Source organism: Salvelinus namaycush, chromosome 35 (assembly GCF_016432855.1).
Source record: "Salvelinus namaycush isolate Seneca chromosome 35, SaNama_1.0, whole genome shotgun sequence".
In the NCBI taxonomy this organism is placed as follows: Eukaryota; Metazoa; Chordata; class Actinopteri; order Salmoniformes; family Salmonidae; genus Salvelinus; species Salvelinus namaycush.
Window position 1 is genome coordinate 22,983,198 of NC_052341.1, and position 26,140 is coordinate 23,009,337.

A 26,140-nucleotide genomic window follows, 5' to 3' on the forward strand; every position below is an offset into this window, starting at 1 on the left:
GTGTGGTCAGGTGCCACAAAGAGGGACTTAAGAAAGTTGCAGTTGGCTCAGAACAGGGCAGCACGGCTGGCCCTTAAAAGTACACGGAGTGTTAACATTAATGACAGGCATGTCAATCTCTTAATGGCTCAAAGTGGAAGAGAGAATGACTTCCTCATTACTTGATTTTGTAAGAGGTGTTGACAAGCTGAAGGTACCGAGCTGTCTGTTTAACATACTAGCCCACAGCCCGGACACCCATGCATACCCCACAAGATATGCCACCAGAGGTCTCTTCACAATCCCCAAGTCCAGAACAGACTATGGGAGGCGCACAGTACTACATAGAGCCATGACTACATGTAACTCTATTCCACATCAGGTAACTGATGCAAGCAGTATAATCATATTTAAAAAGCAGGTAAAAAATACACCTAATAGAACAGCGGGGACTATGAAATAACACGAACATAGGCACAAACACATGCATACACACACATGATAACATACGCACAATACACACACGTACAGTACACATGGATTTTGCGTTGTATATATGTGGTAGTGGATTAAGGGCCTGAGGGCACACACTTAGTGTGTTGTGAATTCTGTAATGAGTGTATTGTAATGTTTTTAAAATTATATAACTGCCTTAATTTTGCCGGACCCCAGGAAGAGTAGCTGCTGCCTTGGCAATGGGGATCCATAATAAATACAAATACAAAAAATGCTAAAGTAATTTTTTTGGTAGCCTTTCCCAGATCTGTGCCTCAACACAATCCTGTTTGAGCTCTACAGACAGTTCCTTTGACCTCATGGCTTGGTTTTTGCTCAGACAACTATGGGACATTATATAGACAGGTGTGTGCCTTACCAAATCATGAACAGCCAATTTAATTTACCACAGGGGGACTCCAATCAAGTTGTAGAAACTTCTCAAGGATGATCAATGGAAACAGGATGCACATGAGATACATTTCGAGTCTCATATCAAAGAGTCTGAATACTTACAGTTGAAGTCGGAAGTTTACATACACTTAGGTTGGAGTCATTAAAACTCGCTTTTCAACAACTCCACACATTTCTTGTGAACATCTATAGTTTTGGCAAGTCGGTTAGGACATCTACTTTCTGCATGACACAAGTCATTTTTCCAACAGTTGTTTATTTCACTTATAATTCACTGTATCACAATTCCAGTGGGTCAGAAGTTGACATACACTAAGTTGACTGTGCCTTTAAACAGAAAATTATGTCATGGCTTTAGAAGCTTCTGATAGGCTAATTGACATAATTGTAGTCAATTGGAGGTGTACCTGTGGATGTATTTCAAGGCCTACCTTCAAACTCAGTGCCTCTTTGCTTGATATCATGGGAAAATCAAAAGAAATCAGCCAAGACATCAGAAAATAATTGTAGACCTCCATATGTCTGGTTCATCCTTGGGAGCAATTTCCAAACGCCTGAAGGTACCACGTTCATCTGTACAAACAATAGTACGCAAGTATAAACATCATGGGACCGCGCAGCCGTCATACCGCTCAGGAAGGAGACGCGTTCTGTCTCCTAGAGATGAACGTACTTTGGTGCGAAAAGTGCAAATCAATCCCAGAACAACAGAAAGGACCTTGTGAAGATGCTGGAGGAAACAGGTACAAAAGTATCTATATCCACAGTAAAACGAGTCCTATATCAACATAACCTGAAAGGCCGCTCAGCAAGGAAGAAGCCACTGCTCCAAAACCGCCATAAAAAGCCAGACTACGGTTTGCAACTGCACATGGGGACAAAGATCGTACTTTTTGGATTGTCCTCTGGTATGATGAAACAAAATAGAACTATTTGGCCATAATGACCATCGTTATGTTTGGAGGAAAAAGGGGGAGGCTTGCAAGCCGAAGAACACCATCCCAACCGTGAAGCACGGGGGTGGCAGCATCATGTTGTGGGGGTGCTTTGCTGCAGGAGGGACTGGTGCACTTCACAAAATAGATGGCATCATGAGGCAGTAAAATTATGTGGATATATTGAAGCAACATCTCAAGACATCAGTCAGGAAGTTAAAGCTTGGTCGCAAATGGGTCTTCCAAATGGATAATGACCCCAAGCATACTTCCAAAGTTGTGGCAAAATGGCTTAAGGACAACAAAGTCAAGGTATTGGAGTGGCCATCACAAAGCCCTGACCTCAATCCTATAGAATATTTGTGGGCAGAACTGAAAAAGCGTGTGCGAGCAAGGAGGCCTACAAACCTGATTCAGTTACACCAGCTCTGTCAGGAGGAATGGACCAAATATCACCCAACTTATTGTGGGAAGCTTGTGGAAGGCTACCCAAAATGTTTGACCCAAGTTAAACAATTGAATGGTAATGCTACCAAATACTAATTGAGTGTATGTAAACTTCTGACCCACTGGGAATGTGATGAAAGTAATAAAAGCTGAAATATATAATTCTCTACTATTATTCTGACATTTCGCATTCTTAAAATAAAGTGGTGATCCTAACTGACCTAAGACAGGGAATTTTTACTCTGATTAAATGTCAGGAATTGTGAAAAACTGAGTTAAAATGATTTTGGCTAAGGTGTATGTAAACTTCCGACTTCAAGGTATTTCTGTTTTTTTAAATCGGTTTTCGAATTGTCATTATGGGTTATTGTGTGTGTAGATTGATGAGTGAAAAAAACGCAACTGTAATGTAACATAATGTGGAAAAAGGGAAGGAGTCTGAACACTCTCTGAATGCACTCCATATGGAGTATTGTGTTTAGGCCAGTGACAAAAAAGTCTCAGTTTAACTCATTTAAAATTCAGGCTGTAACACAACAAAATGTGTGAAATGTCAAGGTGGTGTGAATACTTTCTGTCTGCAGTGACAGAATGCCTGGATTAGTGATCTGAATTCCTAACAGTGCCTAGGTTTCCTGGGTTTTAACTCTGTGAATCCTCTGCCTCTCTGGGTCCCAGTCAGTCCTTGTTGTGAGGACCAACCATCTGTGAGCAGTGTTAGCATGGTGCTAGCTGGGTTCTGGCGGGGCTCAGGCCTCTGTGAGCAGCTTTAACGTGGCACTAGCTGGGTTCTGGCTGGGCTCAGGCCTTGGGTAATTAACTCTGACAGAGTTGATGAGCTGCTAATTAAATGTTTATCTGGATTTGGCATCTGTCGTTAAACAAAACGTCTGTTAGCTGTCTCTCCAATCTGAGGATTATCAAGAGTGAGAGCTATTGGGGCTGGATCCCTATGCTAGGAGGAGATAAGGTTGGAATTATGGATTTGGCAGCAACATTTTCAACATAGAAATTGTTTTTTACTCAGATTTCTTTCAGCTGATGGCAGTTCCTTGTTTCCTCAATGAAGATGGACTTGTTCATTTGGACTTGTTCATTTGGACTGTTCACTGCCACATGGACACTTCAAGACAGTTTATTGTAGAGAATAGTTTCTTGTAGAAAAGTTTTAAATGTTGCTATTATCATCTTCTTGCTGTGTATTAAGTTTTAAGATCCCCACTAAGATGCCAATACGGTATGTCAGATTAAAGCCAAAATATCAGCTTAATGTCTCTGAGTTCCAGCAGCAGTCCTAACTGCATGATTAACTAACCAGCATCCCTCTCAGGGTGTGGAGATCCCGCCAGCTCAACCCTTATTGACTAGTTTGCAGGTGGATTAGAGGCACAAACAGCAGCAAAGATCCCTCTGAACACAGATATCCATAACATATATTAGCATAGGCCTGTGGGTGTGTGAAGGACAAGAGGTGTGTGAAGGACAAATTAATTTTTTACTTGAGAAAGGTGAAATATGGAGTTCTATATGTTTCTCACTCATATCGTTCATTGGAAATGTGGCACATTGTCCTCTAGGTTATCCCATGTGCTGTGTGTATGGGTTGAGAAGAGGAAGGTCTCAGTCTGTTGTAGGACATTTGAAGGTTTCCATGGATTGCGATGCGATCTGGCCAATGTTTCCTTCCTTCCCAATCAAAGATGACAATTCTCTCTGAGGGCAGAATAGGAATGACAAAGGCACAGGGACAAATGGAAAAGCAACGATAGCTAAAACCAAATATTTCCAGAACAAAAAAGTACTCAGTCTGCCCTCAACTTTGTCAGCATTAAAACTGGAGGAGTGATAGAATGAAAAGTCTTGTATTGTGGAACGAGACGCTGTTTTTAAAACGTGGAGACAGTTTGAAAGCTCCTGATTATGTTATGGAAAGCCCTGTTCTTGGCCTGATTCCCTTTTCTCAAAGTGGATATGGCTTTAACTTCAGTCTCCGTACCCGCCCGCCTGGGCATTTTAGGCCTACCTTTTACGCTCCAGCTGATTCCCCATCCATAGATTTCTTTTGATTGGAGTGTCATATTTTCATCTAAATGCTGATCGGTTAGAGGATTGGGTGCAAATTGGAATCCGAAACTTATTCCGGCTTAGTTCCCTACTCTTTTGTATTTGTGGGCCAATGTGATTGCGGGGGCCTCTTTTGTGTTCTGTGAGAATTCACGTTCGAAACCCACAGGAGTTCAATGAATTTTAAGAAGGTCTGAAATTGCAGTGGCTACCATACTAATTCAGATATCAGAAGTAAAGTACTGCGGTAGCCTGCATCTGTGGCATATTTCTTACTGTGGCAAGGCTGTCAAGTAAAACTGTCTGTCAACGTGACAGACTATATGAAGATGGTGCCGATAGACATGGCAGCTCTGCTTCTAGCTCCTAAGCATCTTCGCATTATTTTGTTTTTGGATAATTAGCCCAGAACGTTTTTTGGTTATTACATATAGCCGGAAATAACTTTTGAATATCAGAGCGGCGGTAACTCGCCTGCATTCCGACCAGGAATACGACTTTCCCGAATTGGATCCTTTGGCAATTGAACTTATCCCAGAGGCTGCCCCAAGACACCACCGGAGGAGAAGAGGTATTCGGAGTGGACTTCTAGTCCAACTAAGGAGGCGTGCACACCATCCACCGCTTCCGAGTATATTACTCGCTAATGTTCAGTCCCTGGACAATAAAGTAGACAAGCTCAGGGTGAGGATCTCCTTCGAGAGAGATATCAGGGACTGCAACATACTCTGTTTCACGGAATCATCTCTCTCTCTGAATATACTGTTGTTCATACAGCCAGCTCGGTTCTCAGTACATCACACAGACAGGAATAAAGAATTCTCAGGGAAGAAGAAAGCCGGAGGTATATGTTTCATGATTACCTACTCATGGTGTGATTGTGATAACATACAGAAACTCAAGTCCTTTTGTTCACCCGACCTAGAATATCTCACAATCAAATGTAGACCGTATTACCTCCCAAGATAATTATCTTTGTTTATAGACACAGCCGTATATATTCACCCTCAAGCCGATTCCACATCGGCCCCCAAGGAAGTACACTGGACTTTGCGGCCAACAACGTGGGCTGCTCACGAGGTCTATGGGTTCTCCTTCTCCGTGGCCGACGTGAGTAAGACATTTTAGCGTGTTTACCCTCGCAAGGCTGCCGGCCCAGAAGGCATTCCTAGCCGTGTCCTGAGAGCATGCGCAGACCAGCTGGCTGGAGTGTTTATGGACATATTCAATCTCTCCCTCTCTCCCTATCCCAGTCTGCTGTTCCCACTTGCTTCAAGATGTCCACCATTTAAAAGTAAAGGTACTGTAACCGAACTAAAAGACTATCGCACCATAGCACTCACTTCTGTCATCATGACATGTTTTGAAAGGCTAGTTAAGGATCATATCACCTACACCTTACCTGACACCCTGGACCCACTTCAATTTGCATACCGTCCCAATAGATCCACAGACCTACTGCACCTAGTCATTCAAGGGTTTTTCTTTATTTGGACTATTTTCTATGTTGTAAAATAATAGTGAAGACATCAAAACTATGAAATAACACATATGGAGTCATGTATTAACCAAAAAAGTGTTAAACAAATCAAAATATATTTTAGATTTGACATTCTTCAAAGTAGCCACCTTTTGCCTTGATGACAGCTTTGCACACTCTTGGCATTCTCTAAACCAGCTTCCTGAGGTAGTCACCTGGATTGCATTTGTGTGTCCAAACTTTTGACTGGTACTGTATATTTATACTCCGGACTCCGACATTGATCGTAATAATATTTATATATTTCTTAATTCCATTTTAAATTTGTGTGTTGGAGCTAAGAACACAAGCATTTCGCTACACCCGCAATAACATCTGCTAAATAGGTGTTTGCGACCAATAAAATTTGATTTGATTATGATAGGGATAGGTGTGACCACCGCTGAGAAAAACAAGATCACTGTGTCATGGGAAAAAATGAATCCCACCTCTAATTTGTGTTCTCTTAACTAATGAAATGATGTATTTTCATGTATTTTCACATTTTGATTATTCTATGAGATATCACTTGATTGAATATGTACAGGCAAGGAAAGTCTACCGTTTTCTAAACTTTCTCATGTGTAAGTGTATGAAAACCCCACCTTCAGCTCTCACGCAGCCCTTTCAAACCCCTGCAGGTGTTGATTGGTCAGCTGTACCAACTTAAAATGATATGATTGACATATGCTATTTTTCATACACATTAACAAACAGAGCACAAATATAGTCATTTCAGAAGAGTATTGTCTGTTTAAAAAAATATGGATGGTTTATTTGACCCTACTGCAACAAGCATATAATCCATCACCATGTTTTTCAACTTCTCATATTAGTCAATGGAACACAGTTTACATCCAAATATGAACAGTGGTATATTTTTTATCAACACATTCATTCACTTCTCATTCTACAAACATAGTTGAAAAGACACACATTATAGTATTCATTTATCCTGTCAAATACTTGGTTAAGTGGGTTTTCTAGTCTGAACTGATCACGAAACGGCGGTGGTTTATAACTTGTTCAGAATCTACTGAAAACATTAGACAGTCTAATACAAAAGCCAACCAGTATGGACTGGTCCATAATACTGCCTCTAGAATTATAGCTTATTTACAATAATCTATGAGCTAGCCATCACCGAACAAACTTATGAAAGAAAAAACAACTGAACAGAAACAGAGTATCTCATTAATTGATTGTGCTTTTTAACCCACTAAAACCAATTCTCCATTTTGTAAAAATGGAACACTTGTCTCAGACTGAGGGACCAATAAAAGTGCTAGTAACATTAGTTTTGATTTATTTCAAGATCTCTCTACAGCTATGCGTAAGACTGGCGTTACAAACGGTAGTTTATATTTATATATTTATAAAGTTATTACAGGGCCGTCCCGGTTTCATCACCCGTGGTTGTCGTGTCTTTCAACAACACTTGTCTTGGAGACATCGATTGGATCAGTCCTTGTGTTTTACCATGCAAAGCCCTTTAGAGTTGCGGTAGAAGTTCAAAGAAGAAGAGATTTGTGTTGGACGGAAAGGCTGCCTGAGCCTCGGTGTTCTCATATAATCAATGTCCCCTCATATGAATCACACCCCAATTGTGTAGGACAAGCGGAGCTGGTGCTTAGGGCATAACAGGAATAACAGTAGAGTAGTTTGTCAATTTCACAGCACACTACCACAGCTGATCCATGTTTATCTGGAGTCAGTCTTTATGGAGTTTGTGTCTACAGAAGAACTCCAGTCTATTACAGTACAGTACTTGGTTCTGGTGAAGTCCGGAAAGGCAAAGAGATGAGGGTATTATCTTTTGATTGACTTAGCAGGAAACTAAGCTACAGAGTGTCATGTCCCACCTTACAAACAGTCAGTCTCTTCCCATCCCTTTCCCCCCACAAACATAATCCTTCCCATACTAGCGATTAGCTGTTAGCGAGTTAGCATTACCCATTGCCTCACTCCCAAGCTAGCCGTTAGCGTGCTAGCCAGCGTTAAACAGTCACTTCGGTCTTGCTGCCTGTGCGATAGTGCTGCTGCTGCTGCTGCTGCTGCTGCTGCTGCTGTTGCTGTTGGTGGTGCTGTTGGGGGATGTATTGGAGCTGCTCCACAGTGTGGGTCCTTCTAGAGGCAAACTGCTGCCTCTTATTAGTCGTGTGGTTCATGACTAGCGTGTTGGAGTGTGCCCCTGGTCCTGCTCCGCCTGCCGCTCCTGTGTTGTTCGAGGCACTGGGATGGGAGTGCATTTTGGTAATCTTGTAGCGGTCCATGAGTGGCGTCGTGGGCAAGAACACGTCCGGGTGCGAGATGGCGTGCGACATCGACTTGTCGTTGTTTCCCCGGAAACCGCCGGACACGCTGCCAACTACACCACGCTTTAGCGACATCATCATTTTGTCCGGCGAGATCAGAGGATCCTGAGATAGCAGGCGGTCTTGGGAGTACAAGCGGTCTTGCGAGTAGAGGCGGTCTTGGGAGAAGTGGCGGTCTTTAGGGTACATGTGGTCTTGCGATTGTAACAGCCTGTCTTTGGAGTACATGCGGTCCTTGGAGTACAGCCGTTCCTGGGACATCAAGCGGTCCTGAGGAAGCAGGCGTTCCTGGGACCTCAGCCTCTCAGCAGACAGTAGCTGCTCATCAGACAGGATTCGTCCTCCATGCTCGGTCATCCCCATCCCGTAGGAGATGCTATAGTCTTGCTGGGGGCCTCGGTGTGGGGACAGAACCCGGTCCTGAGACATGGCCCTTTGGACTCGGGGAGGCCTCTGTCTCCTGGGGGCCTGCTGGGCCTGGGGCTGCTGGGGTGGGGCCTGGGCCACCTGGGGCTGGGGGGGCTGGCTCTGGAGCTGCTGCTGCTGCTGCTGGAGGAATGGATAAAGATACAGTCAACTCCTGATATATTCAACTGCTTGGGACTTTTGTAAATGTATGCTCTGAACAGGCACCATTGCATAACAAAATGCAGATTTATACAAAAACGTAGATGCAGTACTTGTTCCTGGTTCATTTTAATGACGTGTAAGGGCAGGGTGCTTCTGGCTGCCAGGTCAGGGAGGTGACGCTTGCGGGTGTAGTAGTCGTCGACGTCTTTATCCGCTGTGGAGAGACAGAGGGAGACAGAAGAGGTGAATTAGGAGAGAGAAAGAGGGAGGGGGAAGGTAGAGAGAGAGTAAGAGGGAAAGAGAGAAAAGGGAAGTAAAGGAGATTGAATAGAGGGTCTGAAGGTTGCTCCGAGAATACGACAATCCTGGCCCCATCTGTGATTCTACCGGCGTTTCTGGCTGTGGGCCAGAAACGTCTGTTAACCAACAGTGTCATACTGCATACACCACACAAAAACGTCATACACAAAGGCTATTTGAAAGGACGCAGGATCACGTAACATGGATGAAGATTCATCTGCACGTTCATGTATTATCAAATCGAACATGGATATGGGTTGTGTCCAAGAACAGGTCTAGAACAGGTCTAGAGATATGTGCATGTCTCCAGATTGTCTTGGCAGGATGTGTGATATCACACCCTCACACCTTGTATGTGTTATAAAGGAGACTCACTGGGAACCATGCATCAACCATTAGTCATACGTACGGATTTGACATATTCAGACACACACAATCACGTGCGCTACACACACACCACACACACATACACACACACATGTACACACATACACACAGATGTACAGGACGCACACACACAAACATCCTGTCAAAAAAGATGTAAAGAATATATGTTTCATGGTCACATAAACTGGATAGTTGCAGTGAAATGTGTTGTTTTACAGGGTCAGCCATAATAGTACGTCACCCCTGGTGCAAATTAGGGTTAAATAACTTTCTCAAAGGCACATCGACAGATTCTTGACCTTGTCGGCTCCAGTATCCGAAAACAGCGACTTTACGGTTCCTAGCCCAACGTTCTAACCGCTAGGCTACCTGCCACCCATGACTAAGTAAAGCTGCGGCAGAAATGATATAGTGTATATAAAAAAAATGGAAACCTTTCAAGTTCACCCCCAAAAAGACAGTTGTCTTCCTCGGAGTCTGTTCTTTTTCACTTTGGCTTTGAATGTTTTACTGCTAAAGTGAGTTGGAGATGAACTTTCATAAGATGAATCCGTTAATAATATTCATTATTCATTAATTAAAAATAAAACACTTCTACCAGAATCCAGAGAACAATAATACACCATTGTAGAATATATCCCGCTGTATAAATGATGGTCACAAGGCTTCTAATACACCTCAGGCTGATCAGTCCTTTCACACAAACGTCAATTAAGACAGGGCGCTAAAAGGGGATTGGCTAAAGCGTATTAACAGATGAATAACAAAAATATACATATATATATATATAGTCTTTTAATTGGCATGAAAATGATGTGTGTTGTTAAATAAATGAGCCTAAATCAGTGAAATATACATATCCTTAATGAATAAAAGAGCAAATAAAAGTAAGATGTCATCATTAATTCTCTAAAGCAGTTTTTTTTTTTTAGATTAGAGAAAAATCTACTACGCATTTTAATTCCCTATGGGGAAGAAGGCAAGGCCAGTTCAGGCTGAAAAAATCATCTGAAAAAGGAATGAATGTGTGTGCAGAGACACACTGTACGCTTTACTTTCAATTTATACATCAATTTACATTCGTTAGTAGATGCTGAGATTTGCCATTTCATTATTCCAATAAAGGAGATGCGTCTCTATCTCGCCTATGGCTCTATCCTACATGATCTATCAGTAGAAAGATGCCTTTTGGCTATTTGCTGCTGCAAATGATTTGCTTTGGAAGCAGATAAAGAGAGCTAGGCCGGGCTGGCACTGCCTGAGGACAGTTTTAGGTTTTAACATGGCGACAACATTCACCATGCATTTTGTAACATTACGTATTAAGACAATTTCCCAAGCACTGACATTTCCCAAGCAATGACATAGCATGTTCCAATCAATATGCAGTCCAATTTCTATTAGACAATAACAAGCACAAGAGACACCTGAGACAGGCACATGTATAACGATTTTGACCCACTCTAGAGATAGCAAGCACTGATGGGATCAGATCCTTCACTTTGGAATACATTTTATGGATTTCAAGTCTCCCCATTAGACCCTGTAAACTCAATAGGTGCTTTTTTTTAGGTTGAATAGATCTTGTGTGTGTGTGTGTGTGTGTGTGTGTGTGTGTGTGTGTGTGTGTGTGTGTGTGTAACAGCACCGACTTTAGCCGCACCGACTTTGAATTGTAGACTACAATAGATTCAGATCTCTCCCTGTAGTCCCATGTCGCTCAGTTGGTAGAGCATGGTGCTTGCAATGTTAAGGTTGTGGGTTCAATTCCCACAGGGGACTAGTATGAAAATGTATGCACTCCCTACTGTAAGTCACTCCAGACAAGAGCATCTGCTAAATTACTCAAATGTAAGTAGGACAGCCATGATGCAATTACACAAGCCTTAAGGAATATTTGTGTTCCGCTCAATGTGAAGAGATGAACCCCAGCGTAGTACACTGAATCAATACAGAGCTGCAACTAGAGCACAGCACAGAGCTTAATGTGGTTAAATGCTCACACTGAGAAATGGTGGCTGCTGCTTTTCTAAAGAGACATCTTTAAAGAGAGAGAGTGACTGTGTGGTGTATTGGAATGGAATAGCAGTGAGGCATGGTTTTGATGAAGTTATGGAGGAGCATGTTTGATATGTGTATTTGTAAGTGTCTGTCCCCTCTCATCCAGACACTCTGTTTATGCCTTCAAGAGTCAGCACTTTCTGGAAAGGTTGTGAATGCTGATACACTGAATATTCGGACCCTTTCAGAAAAAGAGAATGTAACCTTCATTTTGAAGTATCCTATCACTACATTTTAAGGGGCGTATGGTATAATTCTTCATAAACGTATGCCAGTCAAGTAAAGAGTCGAGTGACGAATGCAGACTTTTTAACATGCCAGAGTAGGCATTAACTTATGCATTAGAGTTTTTAACATGCAGGTCATTCAGCGAGGCAGTGGGAGCCCTTTCAGCGTTTCTGCTAACGGTGGACTGTGCTGTGGCGAGGACCTACTCAGTCTCTTGAGGGAGGAGTATCTGTTGAGGTCGGCCTTGACGGCGGCCTCGTAGGTGGGCGGCAGGTGGGACAGGCTCTGGAAGGAGCGCGAGGAGGACAGGTCGTATGGCTCCGTCTGCGAGGTCAGGATGCCACTCATCCTAGTGTTCTCTGGGGAGACACAGCAAAACAAACAAGATGGGAAATGGGCAGGCTTCCTAAAACATACCCGGAGTCAGAACAAAAGGCAACGCTGGTAGAGCACAGCTGCTGAGGAAGGGAGGGAGGGGAGTGAAGGGAGGTGATCATCTGACAGGAATTTGTTCAGGGAGCGTTTGGTGGAGTCTGGGAGGTCGGGGGTGGGCTGAAAGGAGAGGGGGGTTAGGGGACGTGGGTTGAAGGAGGAGGTCACTAGGCACTGTGGGATTGTTTGTCACGGAGGAGGTGACAACGGACCAACAACAACACCACATCAAACAATGGATGTCTGCTTCAGAGTGACCCTGATTGTGACAGTTTGTGTGCTGTGATCTGAGGAGGATGGGGAGTGGGGTGGGGAGAGGGTTAGGACAGGGCAGCAACCCGCTCATCAGACTGATGCGATGTGATGCCAGAGCGAGAGAGGGGCATACTGGGACTCTGGCCCCTCTCTCCCTCTCTTTCTCTCTCTCTCTTTGCCCTTTTCGTCTCAAACTCCCCTCTCTTCTACTATCTCCTAGCTCTCGCTCTCTCTCCCTCTGACTACTCTCTTTTCCCTCCCTCTCTGCATCCCCCTCCCCCTCTCTCTCTCTCCCCTTCTGGCTGTGAGTCTGTCACGCAGAGCAGTGGGCAGCAGGGTGCGGCTCAAGTCCTGGCTCCAGCGGCCAGATAAAAATAGAGGGACGGGTGACTGCTGCAGGAGAGAGTTGAAGTGGGGGGAGAGTTGAAGAGAGAGAAAGAGAAGTTTGAAAAGGACAGATGACAGCAGGGGTCCGGAGAGAACTGTGGGGGTGAGTTTTGGGAGGAGAGAGACCCAGCTGTGAAAGAAGTGTCTGCAATACACTCTCCACACTCTCCACACAGGGAAAATAGACTCATACTGTGGCATGCTGTTAGCTACTTCCATAACAAGAAACACACGTCACTGCTAAATCATCACGCACAGTACAGCCACACCACGGACTATGTGGACGGGGGAAGGTACAAAGGTTAAGGGTTGGTGAGTGTGCGGAAGGGTGTGGGGTTGAATGAAAGGGTGTGTGTGTTAGTTAATTTATGTGGGTTTATGTGTGTGTGCGCGTGTGTGTGTGTGACTTACCCCGCCTCAATGATCGGTGAGCTACCCCACCCAAGTGGAAAACAAACAGTTCAGAAACATGTTGATGGTGTGAAACAGCATTCAGACCAACCCAACTAACACACACCTCATTCAATGCCATCAGTCCAGTATTTACCTCTGGAATAAACCAATGATGTATATAATTTGTATGTATTTGGAACATACCAAAATCTAATGTGCCTTTAGATATAGTAATAATGCACCTTATATGTGCAATGAGCACTTTTTTATACCCTCTTTAATTGACAGAAGGTCAGCAGTTGCTTCACACACAGAGGATAGCAGAGGTTGCACTAGCTACATAGACCAGCCTTATCGGAGCAATACAGAACACTGGCATACCAAGCCCTTTTTATGTGGCTTGTGATCAAAGCGCGTTTGTTCGATGTGTTGTCAGAATGGATTTCTCATGTTTCCCATAGAATTCAGGGGTATTTCATTCATGGAACACTCATCTGGTTTAGCAGTGTGTAATGGAACACACATTGAGTTGACACACAGGAGCAGATGTGTTACGACTACAGAATCTCCTTAAAACGCAGCGGAAGCATTGGAGGGGAAGGCTTCTACACAGGGTTGAGCAGACACTGAACATCAGCAGAAGAATACAAGCCAGAGAGGCCAATCCAATGTTAAACAAACACAAAGAAATTGTATTTTCTCTCCTTTTCGTTCTTCTTTATCCTCGCCTCACCCTTTGTCCTTATGCAACCAGCACTCTTCCTCATATCTATTCATCAGCCTCTATCCCCCCTAAACCCAGCTCTTGTGAATGAATAGAGAACATTGGCAGAAGAAAATCTGTAAATGTAATGAAGCTGGGGGTGATTTCCTCACAGAGAGCAGGGGTTACAGTAATAGCACTCATCTTCTAATGACAGGGCCAATCATCTGAGGTGGAACGTGTTCGATGGTCGAACGCTATAGCCAGGACACTGTGACCTTAAAAGGAGGTTCACTTGATGCCCAGCCAATCACATTTTCTTTTAGTAGGTGATAGACATTCAGTTGTTTTTTATTCGCTCCATTCAAAAGAATACATGGTCATGATGATGAAATGTGACACTTCTATGATTCTATCGTTAATAAAAAGATACATTTTCAATAAGATAATGGATTTAGAGAAATTGAAGAGTAGGTTGGCATCAGTGGTAGCATATATTTGTGTCAAAGACTGTTTCAAAGTTAATTCCCCAAATCTGGGCTACATTTTTTGAGAGAATGGCCTGGTTTGGAAAAAAAGTGATTTAGTGACATTTGTCTTTCTACAAATAACTGTGTGGCTCTGATTCATCATCCACACTAAGTAATGTACTGGGCATGAATTCTAAGGAGTAGCCTATGCTAGAGTGGATATTGGAACATAACCCTGTATCTGGATGCTAGTGCTGTTAGCTGTCCTTACCATTCTGGGTGCGTGTTGGGCTACCTAGAACCACATGGTTGTAGTTTTGCTGATGGGTACCTGTGAAAACAGCAATGGAGAGGATCATTCAATGTGCATGAGATAAGCATATCAGATATTGTATCTGATCAAAAGTAATGACATGGTTAATACAAGCAGAGAGCTAGAATTGGCATCATTAAAGGGATAGTTCATCACGAAATAAAAGCTTGTCAGATGTTTTCACACTTCAAAAGTGGTCTTTAAATCAATCTTAATAAAAAAACATCTGACAAACGTAGATTCAGACATAGAGAATCCCTTTAACATCTTCCAGCCAATGACATGGATATCATGGTGAAGCAAGATGGAGAGAAAACAGTAAATGGTGAAGGACCGGGCAGGATGGAGAGGTGGAGACTGGAGTCATTGAGGAGAGAGTGCAGAAGAAGAGCAGCTTGTACACTGAGCATGTGTTATTCACCAACACACTGACATGGGACAAGAGTGCCCTTGTTCTTTCAAAAATTGCATTACTGAAAATGAAAAAGACACCGTAATAAAATAATAATATATCTGAACATCTCATTTGAGTTTGACCGTTCTTTGTGATATTATGATCCTTCGATTCAGACATTTTGGGATGACAGTGAAGGTGAGAGTGCTTGGATGAACATGTTGTAACATTGCACCCCTCGGCACAAGCCCCTGTCACTTAACCAACTGTCCATTCAGACCATGTGGATTGTTTTGGGCTAAAATGAGATGGCAGAGAGATGGCCCCTTTAAAGATCCCATTGTATTGAGTCAGGTGATGAATGGCAGCTATTGTGTCTGTCTGTCTGTCCGTCCGTCCGTCCGTGCGTGCGTGCGTGCGGTGGTGGGGGGAAAAGTACCCAATTGTAATACTTCAGTAAAAGGAAAGATACCTTAATAGAAAATGAGTACATGAGTAAGTCTAAAAGTATTTGGTTTTAAAAAAGTACTTAAGTATCAAAAGTAAATGTAAAAGTATAAACAATTTCAAAAGCCAAGGCCACACTCCAACACTCAGACATCAAACAATGCATGGTTGTTTAGTGAGTCCGCCAGATCAGAGGCAGTAGGTATGACCAGGGATGAGTGCGTGAATTGGACAATTTTCCTGTCCTGCCAAGCAGGGAAAATGTATGGAGTAAAAACTACATTATTTTCTTGAAGAATGTAGTGAAGTAGAAGTAAAGGTTGTAAAAAATATAAATAGTAAAGTACAGATACCCCAAAAAACGACTTAAGTAATAATTTTAAGTATTTTTACTTAAGTACTTTACACCACTGTGTGTGTGTGTGTGTGTGTGTGTGTGTGTGTGTGTGTGTGTGTGTGTGTGTGTGGGGGGGGTGGTGTGTGGTGTGTGTGTGTGTGGGTGGTGTGTGGGTGGTGTGTGTGTGTGTGTGGTGTGTGTAAGAGTGATCCAGGTGAAAAAGCAACGATACTGTAGATAGATGGAAGACGCGCCGCCGAGTGCCGCCGGCGTTGCGACGCATTGATTTGGCTGTGTGCTGTTGTGCCTGTTTAATAATGCATTAGCACCAACTGCTGTAGCGTCCATTTACATATGTCACGGTGCTGAGAGGGGATAGATGACCCTCGTTCTCACATCATGGGTTTTAATATTTGTTATAGGAAGATGGAATGTGTCATCAGAGTATATGGCCGGTGGGCGCGTATGTGCGTATTTTATTTCTATAAAAAAGAGCTTGACCGTTGACGTCAGAGTTTGGTTTCTGGAGAGAGAGACTGTTTGCAGACAAAGTGAAGTCACAGACGTGAGGGCAGGGTTTGGTTTCTGGAGAGAGAGACTGTTTGCAGACAAAGTGAAGTCAAAGACGTGAGGGTTTGCTGAATATATTAATGTATTTAATGTTCTTGAAAATCATCAGACAAAAAAACACACACACACACACACACGCACACACATGCACTGTGATCTCCATTTTAATTACATTGTGCCATAGCTGTAAAACCAAAACACTTTCCATTCACTTTTGTAGTTAATCCACACACAGTGCTGACACCCCAATCACACCTTTGAACTTCAGGCTTGGCCCCACACTGTCAGTGCCCAGATAGAGAAAGCACTGAGACCTCCATAGAGAAATAGAGAGAGCCAGTACTGCAGAGCTCCCCATAGAGAAAGAGTAGACAGAGAGAAGTTCTGCTGAGCTAAGAGCCCCTGCACTGCACTGGGCCCTAATTAAGAAGGAAGAAGGACCAGTTCAATGATCCCGCTGTAATCGGGGGACCAATTAGTTGTGTTAGAGAGAGACAACACACACACACACACACACACACACACACACACACACACACACACACACACACACACACACACACACACACACACACACACCACAGCAAGCACATTGGTTCCTTGAAAGTTGTGGAAACTTTTATATTTTTTATTTTCACATTTGTTGTGGGAACAAAGTCATACCAGTAAAATGTATTCTTTTTTTTACGTTCTGAGAACAGAAGTGAACATTTTGCCTGTTCTGGGAACACTTATTTTTAGGTGGCAGGGAGGTTCAGAGAACGTGTTAGTCTGGTTCCTTGAAAGTTTTCCTAGGAGGTTTTATAAAGGCTCTGAGAATGGAAATGATGTTCTTTTGAGGTTTTTGAATAACTTCCTTCACTGAATGTTTCAATACGACTTAATACCACTGCTAGATTATTCCAAGCACAGATAGGAACCATGAAAATTAATTTCCTTAGGCATTAATCATGCAAACACATTTATTTTTTATTGTGACACGGCATCATTGGGATTCAAACCTATAATCTTCTGTTCTCTATCCATGGAATTAGTCCACCACGCCACCAGGATGGAGCTAGCATGCAATGTTTTTGTACGCATATTAAGCTGCTCATTTGAGTATATTCAAACAGACCCCATTTCAAATGAATCAAGCACTCATTAAGATCAGGTGTGGCCAATTAGTGGGTGCGGCCAACACACCTGAACACACTTAGGATAAAGAGGGTTTTGTTGATGCTGAGAACGGAATATATATGTTTTTAAATAACATTCTTACTAAAGTTTTCTTGTGGTTTTTATGGAGAGTTTTCTCATTATTCTAAGAAAGGAATGTTTGTTTTTAATAACATTATTAGAATGTTCTCTGAATGTTACTTACCCACGAACAGGACCAAGCCTGGAATGCTGAGGAGTGTCTGTGCCTCGATCTAGGTCTGGCTAAATTTAACATGGTGGTGTTAGCCTTAGCAATCTCACTGGAATAAAGAACTCCTCTATTCCTTTCATTATTGAAAGAGATTGTGATGTCTCACATCTCAAAATAGGGCTACTTAATGTTAGATCCCTCACTTCCAAGGCAGTTATAGTCAATGAACTAATCACTGATCATAATCTTGATGTGATTGGTCTGACTGAAACATGGCTTAAGCCTGATTAATTTACTGTGCTAAATGAGGCCTCTCCTCCTGGTTACCCTAGTGACCATATCCCCCGCGCATCCCGCAAAGGCGGAGGTGTTGCTAACATTTACAATAGCATATTTCAATTTACACAAAAAAATGGTTGCGTTTTGCCTTTTGAGCTTCTAGTCATGAAATCTATGTAGCCTACTCAATCACTTTTTATAGCTACTGTTTACAGGCCTCCTGGGCCGTATACAGTGTTCCTCACTGAGTTCCCTGAATTCCTATCAGACCAGATAATATTAAAATCTTTGGTGACTTTAATATTCACATGGAAAGTCCACAGACCCACTCCAAAAGGCTTTCAGAGCCATCATGGACTCAATGGGTTTTGTCCAACATGTCTCCGGACCAACTCACTGCCACAGTCATACTCTGGACCTAGTTTTGTCCAGTGGAATAAATATTTTGGATCTTAATGTTTTTCCTCATAATCCTGCGCTATCGGACCACCATTTTATTACGTCTGCAATCGCAACAAATAATCTGCTCAGACCCCAACCAAGGATCATCAAAAGCAGTGCTATAAATTCTCGGACAACCCAAAGATTCCTAAATGCCCTTCCAGACTGCCTCCACCTACCCAAGGACGTCAGAGTACACAAATCGGTTAACCACCTAACTGAGGAACTAAATTTAACCTTGCCTAATATCCTAGATGCAGTCGCACCCCTAAAAACAAAAAACATTTGACTTAAGAAACTCGCTCCCTGGTATACAGAAAATACCCGAGCCCTGAAGCAAGCTTCCAGAAAATTGGAACGGTGATGGCGCTACACCAAACTGGAAGTCTTCCGACTAGCTTGGAAAGACAGTACCGTGCAGTATCGAAGAACCCTCACTGCTGCTCGATCATCCTATTTTTCCAACTTAATTGAGGAGAAAAAGAACAATCCAACATTTCTTTTCGATACTGTCGCAAAGCTAACTAAAAAGCAGCATTCCCCAGGCGAGGATGCCTTTCACTTCAGCAGTGATAAAGTCATGAACCTCTTTGACGAGAAGGTCATGATAATTAGAAAGCAAATTACGGACTCCTCTTTAAATCTGCGTATTTCTCCAAAGCTCAGTTGTCCTGAGTCTGCACAACCCTGCCAGGACCTAGGATCAAGGGAGACACTCAAGTTTAATACTATTGTCACACCCTGACCTTAGAGATCCTTTTTATGTCTCTATTTTGGTTTGGTCAGGGTGTGAGTTGGGGTGGGCATTCTATGTCTTGCATTCTATGTTCATTTTTCTATGCTTTCTATTTCTTTGTATTTTGCCGTGTGGTTCTCAATCAGAGGCAGCTGTCTATCATTGTCTCTGATTGAGAACCATACTTAGGTAACATTTTTCCACCTGTGTGTTGTGGGTAGTTGTTTTCTGTTTTGTGTATTGCACCTTGCAGAACTGTTCATTTGCCGTTTTTTTGTTCATGTGTTCGTATTTATTAAAAGTAATATGGACACGTACCACGCCGCGCTTTTGTCCTCACCTTCTTCCCAGGACGATCGTTACAACTATATCATATCTCTTGACACTTTGATGAAAATAGTCTTGGCCTCTAAACCTTCAAGCTGCATACTGCACCCTATCCCAACTAAACTACTGAAAGAGCTGCTTCCTGTGCTTGGCCCTCCTATGTTGAGCATAATAAACAGTTCCCTATCCACCGGATGTGTACCAAACTCACTAAAAGGGGCAGTAATAAAGCCTCTCTTGAAAAAGCCAAACCTTGACCCAGAAAATATAAAAAACTATCGGCATATATAAAATCTCACATTCCTCAAAACAAATGTATAAGCTGTTGCGCAGCAACTCACTGCCTTCCTGAAGACAAACAATGTATACGAAACGCTTCAGTCTGGTTTTAGACCCCATCATAGCACTGAGACTGCACTTGTGAAGGTGGTAAATTACCTTTTAATGGCGTCAGACCAAGGCTCTGCACCTTGTGCTCCTAGACCTTAGTGCTGCTTTTGATACCATTGATCCCCATATTCTTTTGGAGAGATTGGAAACCCAAATTGGTCTACACGGACAAGTTCTTCCCTGGTTTAGATATTATCTGTCGGAAAGATATCAGTTTATCTCTGTGGATGGTTTGTCATCTGACAAATCAACTGTAAATGTCGGTGTTCCTCAAGGTTCCGTTTAAGGACCACTTGTTTTCACTATATATTTTACCTTTTGGTGATGTCATTCGGAAACATAATGTTAACTTTCACTGCTATGCTGACGATACACAGCTGTAGATTTTGATGAAACACGGTGAAGCCCCAAAATTGCCCTCCCTGGAAGCCTGTGTTTCGGACATTAGGAAGTGGATAGCGGCAAATGTTTTACGTTTAAACTCGAACAAAACAGAGATGCTAGTTCTAGGTCCCAAGAAACAAATAGATGGGCCTCCCGGGTGGCGCAGTGGTCTAGGGCACTGCATCGCAGTGCTAGCTGCGCCACCAGAGTCTCTGGGTTCGCGCCCAGGCTCTGTCGCAGCCGGCCGCGACCGGGAGGTCCGTGGGGCGACGCACAATTGGGCTAGCGTCGTCCGGGTTAGGGAGGGTTTGGTCGGTAGGGATATCCTTGTCTCATCGCGCTCCAGCGACTCCTGTGGCGGGCCGGGCGCAGTGCGCGCTAACCAAGGGGGCCAGGTGCACGGTGTTTCCTCCGACACATTGGTGCGGCTGGCTTCCGGGTTGGAGGCGCGCTGTGTTAAGAAGCAGTGCGGCTTGGTTGGGTTGTGCTTCGGAGGACGCGTGGCTTTCGACCTTCGTCTCTCCCGAGCCCGTACGGGAGTTGTAGCGATGAGACAAGATAGTAATTACTAGCGATTGGATACCACGAAAATTGGGGAGAAAAGGGGTTTAATAAAAAAAAAAAAGATCTTCTGTTGGATATGACAATTAATCTTGATGGTTGTACAGCCATCTGACATAAAACTGTGATGTACCTCGGCGTTACTCTGGACCCTTACTACTCTCTTTTGACGAACATATCAAGAATATTTCAAGGACAGATTTTTCCATCTTTCGTAACATTGCAAAAATCAGAAACTTTCTGTCCAAAAATGATGTAGAAAAATGAATCAATGCTTTTGTCACTTCTCAATTAGACTACTGCAATGTTCTACTTTCCGGCTACCCGGATAAAGCACTAAATAAACTTTAGTTAGTGCTAAACACGGTTGCTAGAATCTTGACTAGAACCAAAAAATGTGATCATATTACTCCAGTGCTAGCCTCTCTACACTGGCTTCCTGTTAAGGCTAGGGCTGATTTCAAGGTTTTACTGCTAACCTACAAAGCATTACTTGGGCTTGCTTCTACTTATCTTTCTGATTTGGTCCTGCCGTACATACCTACGTCACAAGACACAGGCCTCCTTACTGTCCCTAGAATTTCTAAGCAAACAGCTGGAGGCAGAGCTTTTTCCTATAGAGCAACATTTTTATGGAATGGTCTGCCTATCTATGTGAGAGACGTGGACTCGGTCTCGACCTTTAAGTCTTTATTGAAGACTCATCTCTTCAGTAGGTCCTATGATTGAGTGTAGTCTGGCCCAGGGGTGTGAAGGTGAACGGAAAGGCACTGGAGCAACGAACCACCCTTGCTGTCTGTGCCTGGCCGGTTCCCCTCTCTCCACTGGGATTCTCTGCCTCTAACCCTATTACAGGGGCTGAGTCACTGGCTTACTGGTGCTCTTCCATGCCGTCCCTAGGAGGGGTGCGTCACTTGAGTGGGTTGAGTCACTGACGTGATCTTCCTGTCCGTGTTGGCGCCCCCCCCCCCCCGGGTTTGTGCCGTTGGGGAGATCTTCGTGGGCTATACTCAGCCTTGTCTCTGGGTAGTAAGATATCCCTCTAGTGGTGTGGGCCTGTGCTTTGGCAAAGTGGGTGGGGTTATATCCTGCCTGTTTTCCCCCGTCCCAGGGTATCATCGGACAGGACCACAGTGTCTCCTGATCCCAGTATTTAGGCTGCAATAGTTTATGTGTTGGGGGGCTAGGTTCAGTCTGTTATATCTGGAGTATTTTTCCTGTCTTATCCGGTGTCCTGTGTGAATTTAAGTATGCTCCCTCTAATTCTCTCTCTTTCTCTCGGAGGACCTAAGCCCTAGGACCATGCCTCAGGACTACCTGGCCTGATGACTCCTTGCTGTCCCAGTCCACCTGGTCGTGCTACTGCTCCAGTTTCAACTGTTCTGCCTGCGGCTATGGAACCCTGCCCTGTTAACCGGATGTGCTACCTTGTCCCGTACCTGCTGTTTTGGACTCTCTCTACCGCACCTGCTGTTTCTAACTCTGAATGATCGGCTATGAAAAGCCAACTGACATTTACTCCCGAGGTGCTGACCTGTTGCACCCTCTACAACCACTGTGATTATTATTATCTGACCCTGCTGGTCATCTATGAATGTTTGAACATCTTGGCCATGTACTGTTATAATCTCTACCCGGCACAGCCAGAAGAGGACTGGCCACCCCTCAGAGCCTGGTTCCTCTCTAGGTTTCTTCCCAGAGAGGGAGTTTTTCCTTGCCACTGTGCTTCTACGTCTGCATTGCTTGCTGTTTGGGGTTTTAGGCTGGGTTTCTGTACAGCACTATGTGACATCGGCTGATGTAAAAAGGGCTTTATAAATACATTTGATTGATTGATTGATTGATTAATAAAGTTTTTTTATGGAAAGTTTTAACATTCTCGGGAACAATTTTAGAACGACTTTAAATAGAACCATGAGGAAACCTGTAGGAAACTTTTTTGCTGAAATACTGAAATTACCACAGAAGAACGTTGTTTTTTATTTGAGAACATTCCCAATGTCAAACCAGTTGGAGAATGTTCCTACAACTACCAAAATGTAAATGAAATGTAACCAAGCTATTTTTTTATGAATGTAGCTGGCTTGGGGTTAGGTAAAAGGCCCAGTGTAGTCAAAAACATGACTTTTCTGTGTTTTATATATATTTCCAAACTGTGAGGTTGGAATAATACTGTGAAATTGTGAACATGTTGATAATGCCCTTTTAGTGTAAGAGCTGTTTGAAAAGACCGCCTGAAATTTCTGCCTGTTTTAGTGGGAGTTTTGGCCTGCCTGGTGACATTAATAGACCAATAAGAAAGAGAGATCCAAACCTCTCTGTCAGTAACAGCCAGTTTCCAGTTTTCCTCTCTCCACTACCAGACAGTCCTAGCAAAACCCTTGCTTGAGAAATTGCTCTTGCTAAGAAGCATTTATTTAAAAAAAATATTGGTACTTACTGTATGGTAATTACCATTACCATACAGTAAGGTACTTAATTGTTACCCAGAAATGTTTTGATTTTGAGATAAAAATGGCTGCATTGGCCCCTTTAAAGGAAGGACGGGCAAAATATTGTTGGATTTGAGTAATTTTAAAGACGCCTGCCTATTAGCTGTATCAGTTATTGGTTCTGCCAGCTGAATGTGATAAGGAGAGAAGGAGATAAGCACGGGGACTGAGCATATAATTACACTGTATATTGATTATTCCTGATTGAGAGGTTAACCAGGTCTCCAATCTAAATTGCTAAAATAGGTATTTTGTCTGTCTGCATCTTGATGACGCAGCTGTGCACTTTGTCTGTCGCCAGTCATGACTGGCAGTCATGTTTTCAGCATTCCAAACAAAATGTGATGATTAACCCAGATTTATGCCGGCTTGTGTGGTTCCGTGAGGTATTTGACATCATCTCTCTTCCTGTAGGCATATATTGCATCATAGTAATATTAATCAGTATTTTCACACCTGATACAGCCTGGGATACAGCACATGTGAGCCTGCATATTAACATCCAGATGGCCCAACACTGACTCACTATCCTGACATAACTTATCCTATCACACAAATCATGACATCCAGGAATGTGGTGGTGATAAAACGGTGGGTAACGTCAGTGGAGATAAGTGGTAAGTTAACCTTAACACTAATGCTAACCGCACTAATATGGCACAATTGGTGCATAAACACCTAGTAATGTATAGCCCACCAATAAATATCTTAGCATGACTCTCCTTCAAACTGGATGCGGCAATCTGAGCACATTGTTAAAGCTCAGGACTTAAGAATCCTTCTAAACTTCCCATTAATGTTAATGACATTCTGTGAGAACACTCCAACCCTCAGTAATGAGGACACGCCAACCTTCAGTAATGAGAACACTCCAACCCTCAGTAATGAGAACACTCCAACCCTCAGTAATGAGAACACTCCAACCCTCAGTAATGAGAACACTCCAACCCTCAGTAATGAGAACACTCCAACCCTCAGTAATGAGAACACTCCAACCCTCAGTAATGAGAACACTCCAACCCTCAGTAATGAGAACACTCCAACCCTCAGTAATGAGGACACTCCAACCTTCAGTAATGAGAACACTCCAACCCTCAGTAATGAGGACACGCCAACCTTCAGTAATGAGAACACTCCAACCCTCAGTAATGAGAACACTCCAACCCTCAGTAATGAGGACACGCCAACCCTCAGTAATGAGAACACTCCAACCCTCAGTAATGAGGACACTCCAACCCTCAGTAATGAGAACACTCCAACCCTCAGTAATGAGAACACTCCAACCCTCAGTAATGAGGACACTCCAACCTTCAGTAATGAGAACACTCCAACCCTCAGTAATGAGGACACGCCAACCTTCAGTAATGAGAACACTCCAACCCTCAGTAATGGGAACACTCCAACCCTCAGTAATGAGAACACTCCAACCCTCAGTAATGAGGACACTCCAACCTTCAGTAATGAGAACACTCCAACCCTCAGTAATGAGGACACGCCAACCTTCAGTAATGAGAACACTCCAACCCTCAGTAATGGGAACACTCCAACCCTCAGTAATGAGAACACTCCAACCCTCAGTAATGAGGACACTCCAACCTTCAGTAATGAGAACACTCCAACCCTCAGTAATGAGGACACGCCAACCTTCAGTAATGAGAACACTCCAACCCTCAGTAATGGGAACACTCCAACCCTCAGTAATGCGAACACTCCAACCCTCAGTAATGCAAACACTCCAACCCTCAGTAATGCGAACACTCCAACCCTCAGTAATCAGTGATCCCTTTGAAAAGAGAAAAACAGAAAACAAACAAGGTCATCAGTGAGCAGAGGATGAGCAGCTGTGTATCTATCCCCTATCCCCTCTCCCTCCTCCCACCCAACCCAGAGATGGGTTCCCTCACATCCCCTCCAGGGCCCCTCGGGGTGCAGCAGAGTTGGCGTACGCAAACTGTTCTCCTCTCCTCCCAATACAAGAGACCGTTCGGAAACACAGTCATGCAACAACTTCCACATTCTCAGGCAATTTGAACCCTTTCACGTATGAATTTTAGTTTTGGGATGATTTTGGTTATCATAAGGGTATCATAATTGCCTGACTGTCTGATTATACAATTTCACTTAATATGAGTGAAAATTATAGGATGACATTTGGTGTAATTGCTCAACCCCTGCCTGATCTTTTCGTTCTAAATAATGTGCAATGACATTTTCACAGATGCATCTTCCATTGATATTTCAGTATTTGAATAAACACTTGTGTATGTACATGCGCCTGTGCGAGAGGGTGTCAGACAAGGGGTCTCTCTATCCTATTGGCTTTGTTGACATCGAAACACTGCCAACACATCTACCCTGCCCTTCTCACCCCCTCTCCTCCCTCTCTTTTCCACCTCGCCGCGCCATGGGGCTGAGAGCCACTGTGGACTTGGCATTTAACAACTGACAAAGAGTGTTAACATTTAATCGCTAAATGTTAACTGCCAGCTTGACTCAGTGCGGCGGGCGGGGAGACTTTATTTTAACAATGGATGGAACTTCTTTACCGTTCTGCCTTCCGCTCATCCCAACAGTGGAAACAGCTTATTTCTGACCCAATTGTGGCACTAGCGATAATGGTTAGGAAGTTATATCTAATGCTGCTGCCTCCAAATTTAGACCTATAGAACTAATTTTAGACTCAGTGTGCTTAAGTCTCTGGGTGTTAGACTTAAGTACAGCCAGACTTTTATAGACTATAGGCTAATCATTTAGAACCTGACCT

General features: G+C 43.4%; 1 protein-coding gene across 1 annotated transcript in view; it reads right to left on the reverse strand.

The window, feature by feature from the left end:
- Positions 1-6,751: 6,751 nt before the first annotated feature.
- The window catches only part of LOC120029644 (protein shisa-6-like), a 63,663-nt gene continuing 44,274 nt past the window's right edge, over positions 6,752-26,140 (reverse strand). Inside the window, exons 4-9 of the mRNA XM_038974930.1 lie at positions 14,626-14,685; positions 11,921-12,073; positions 8,849-8,952; positions 8,417-8,639; positions 7,968-8,182; positions 6,752-6,763 (exon numbers count right to left, since the gene is read on the reverse strand). Of these exons, the coding sequence (XP_038830858.1) occupies positions 6,752-6,763; positions 7,968-8,182; positions 8,417-8,639; positions 8,849-8,952; positions 11,921-12,073; positions 14,626-14,685 (767 nt within the window). The remainder of the gene's footprint in view (positions 6,764-7,967; positions 8,183-8,416; positions 8,640-8,848; positions 8,953-11,920; positions 12,074-14,625; positions 14,686-26,140) is intronic.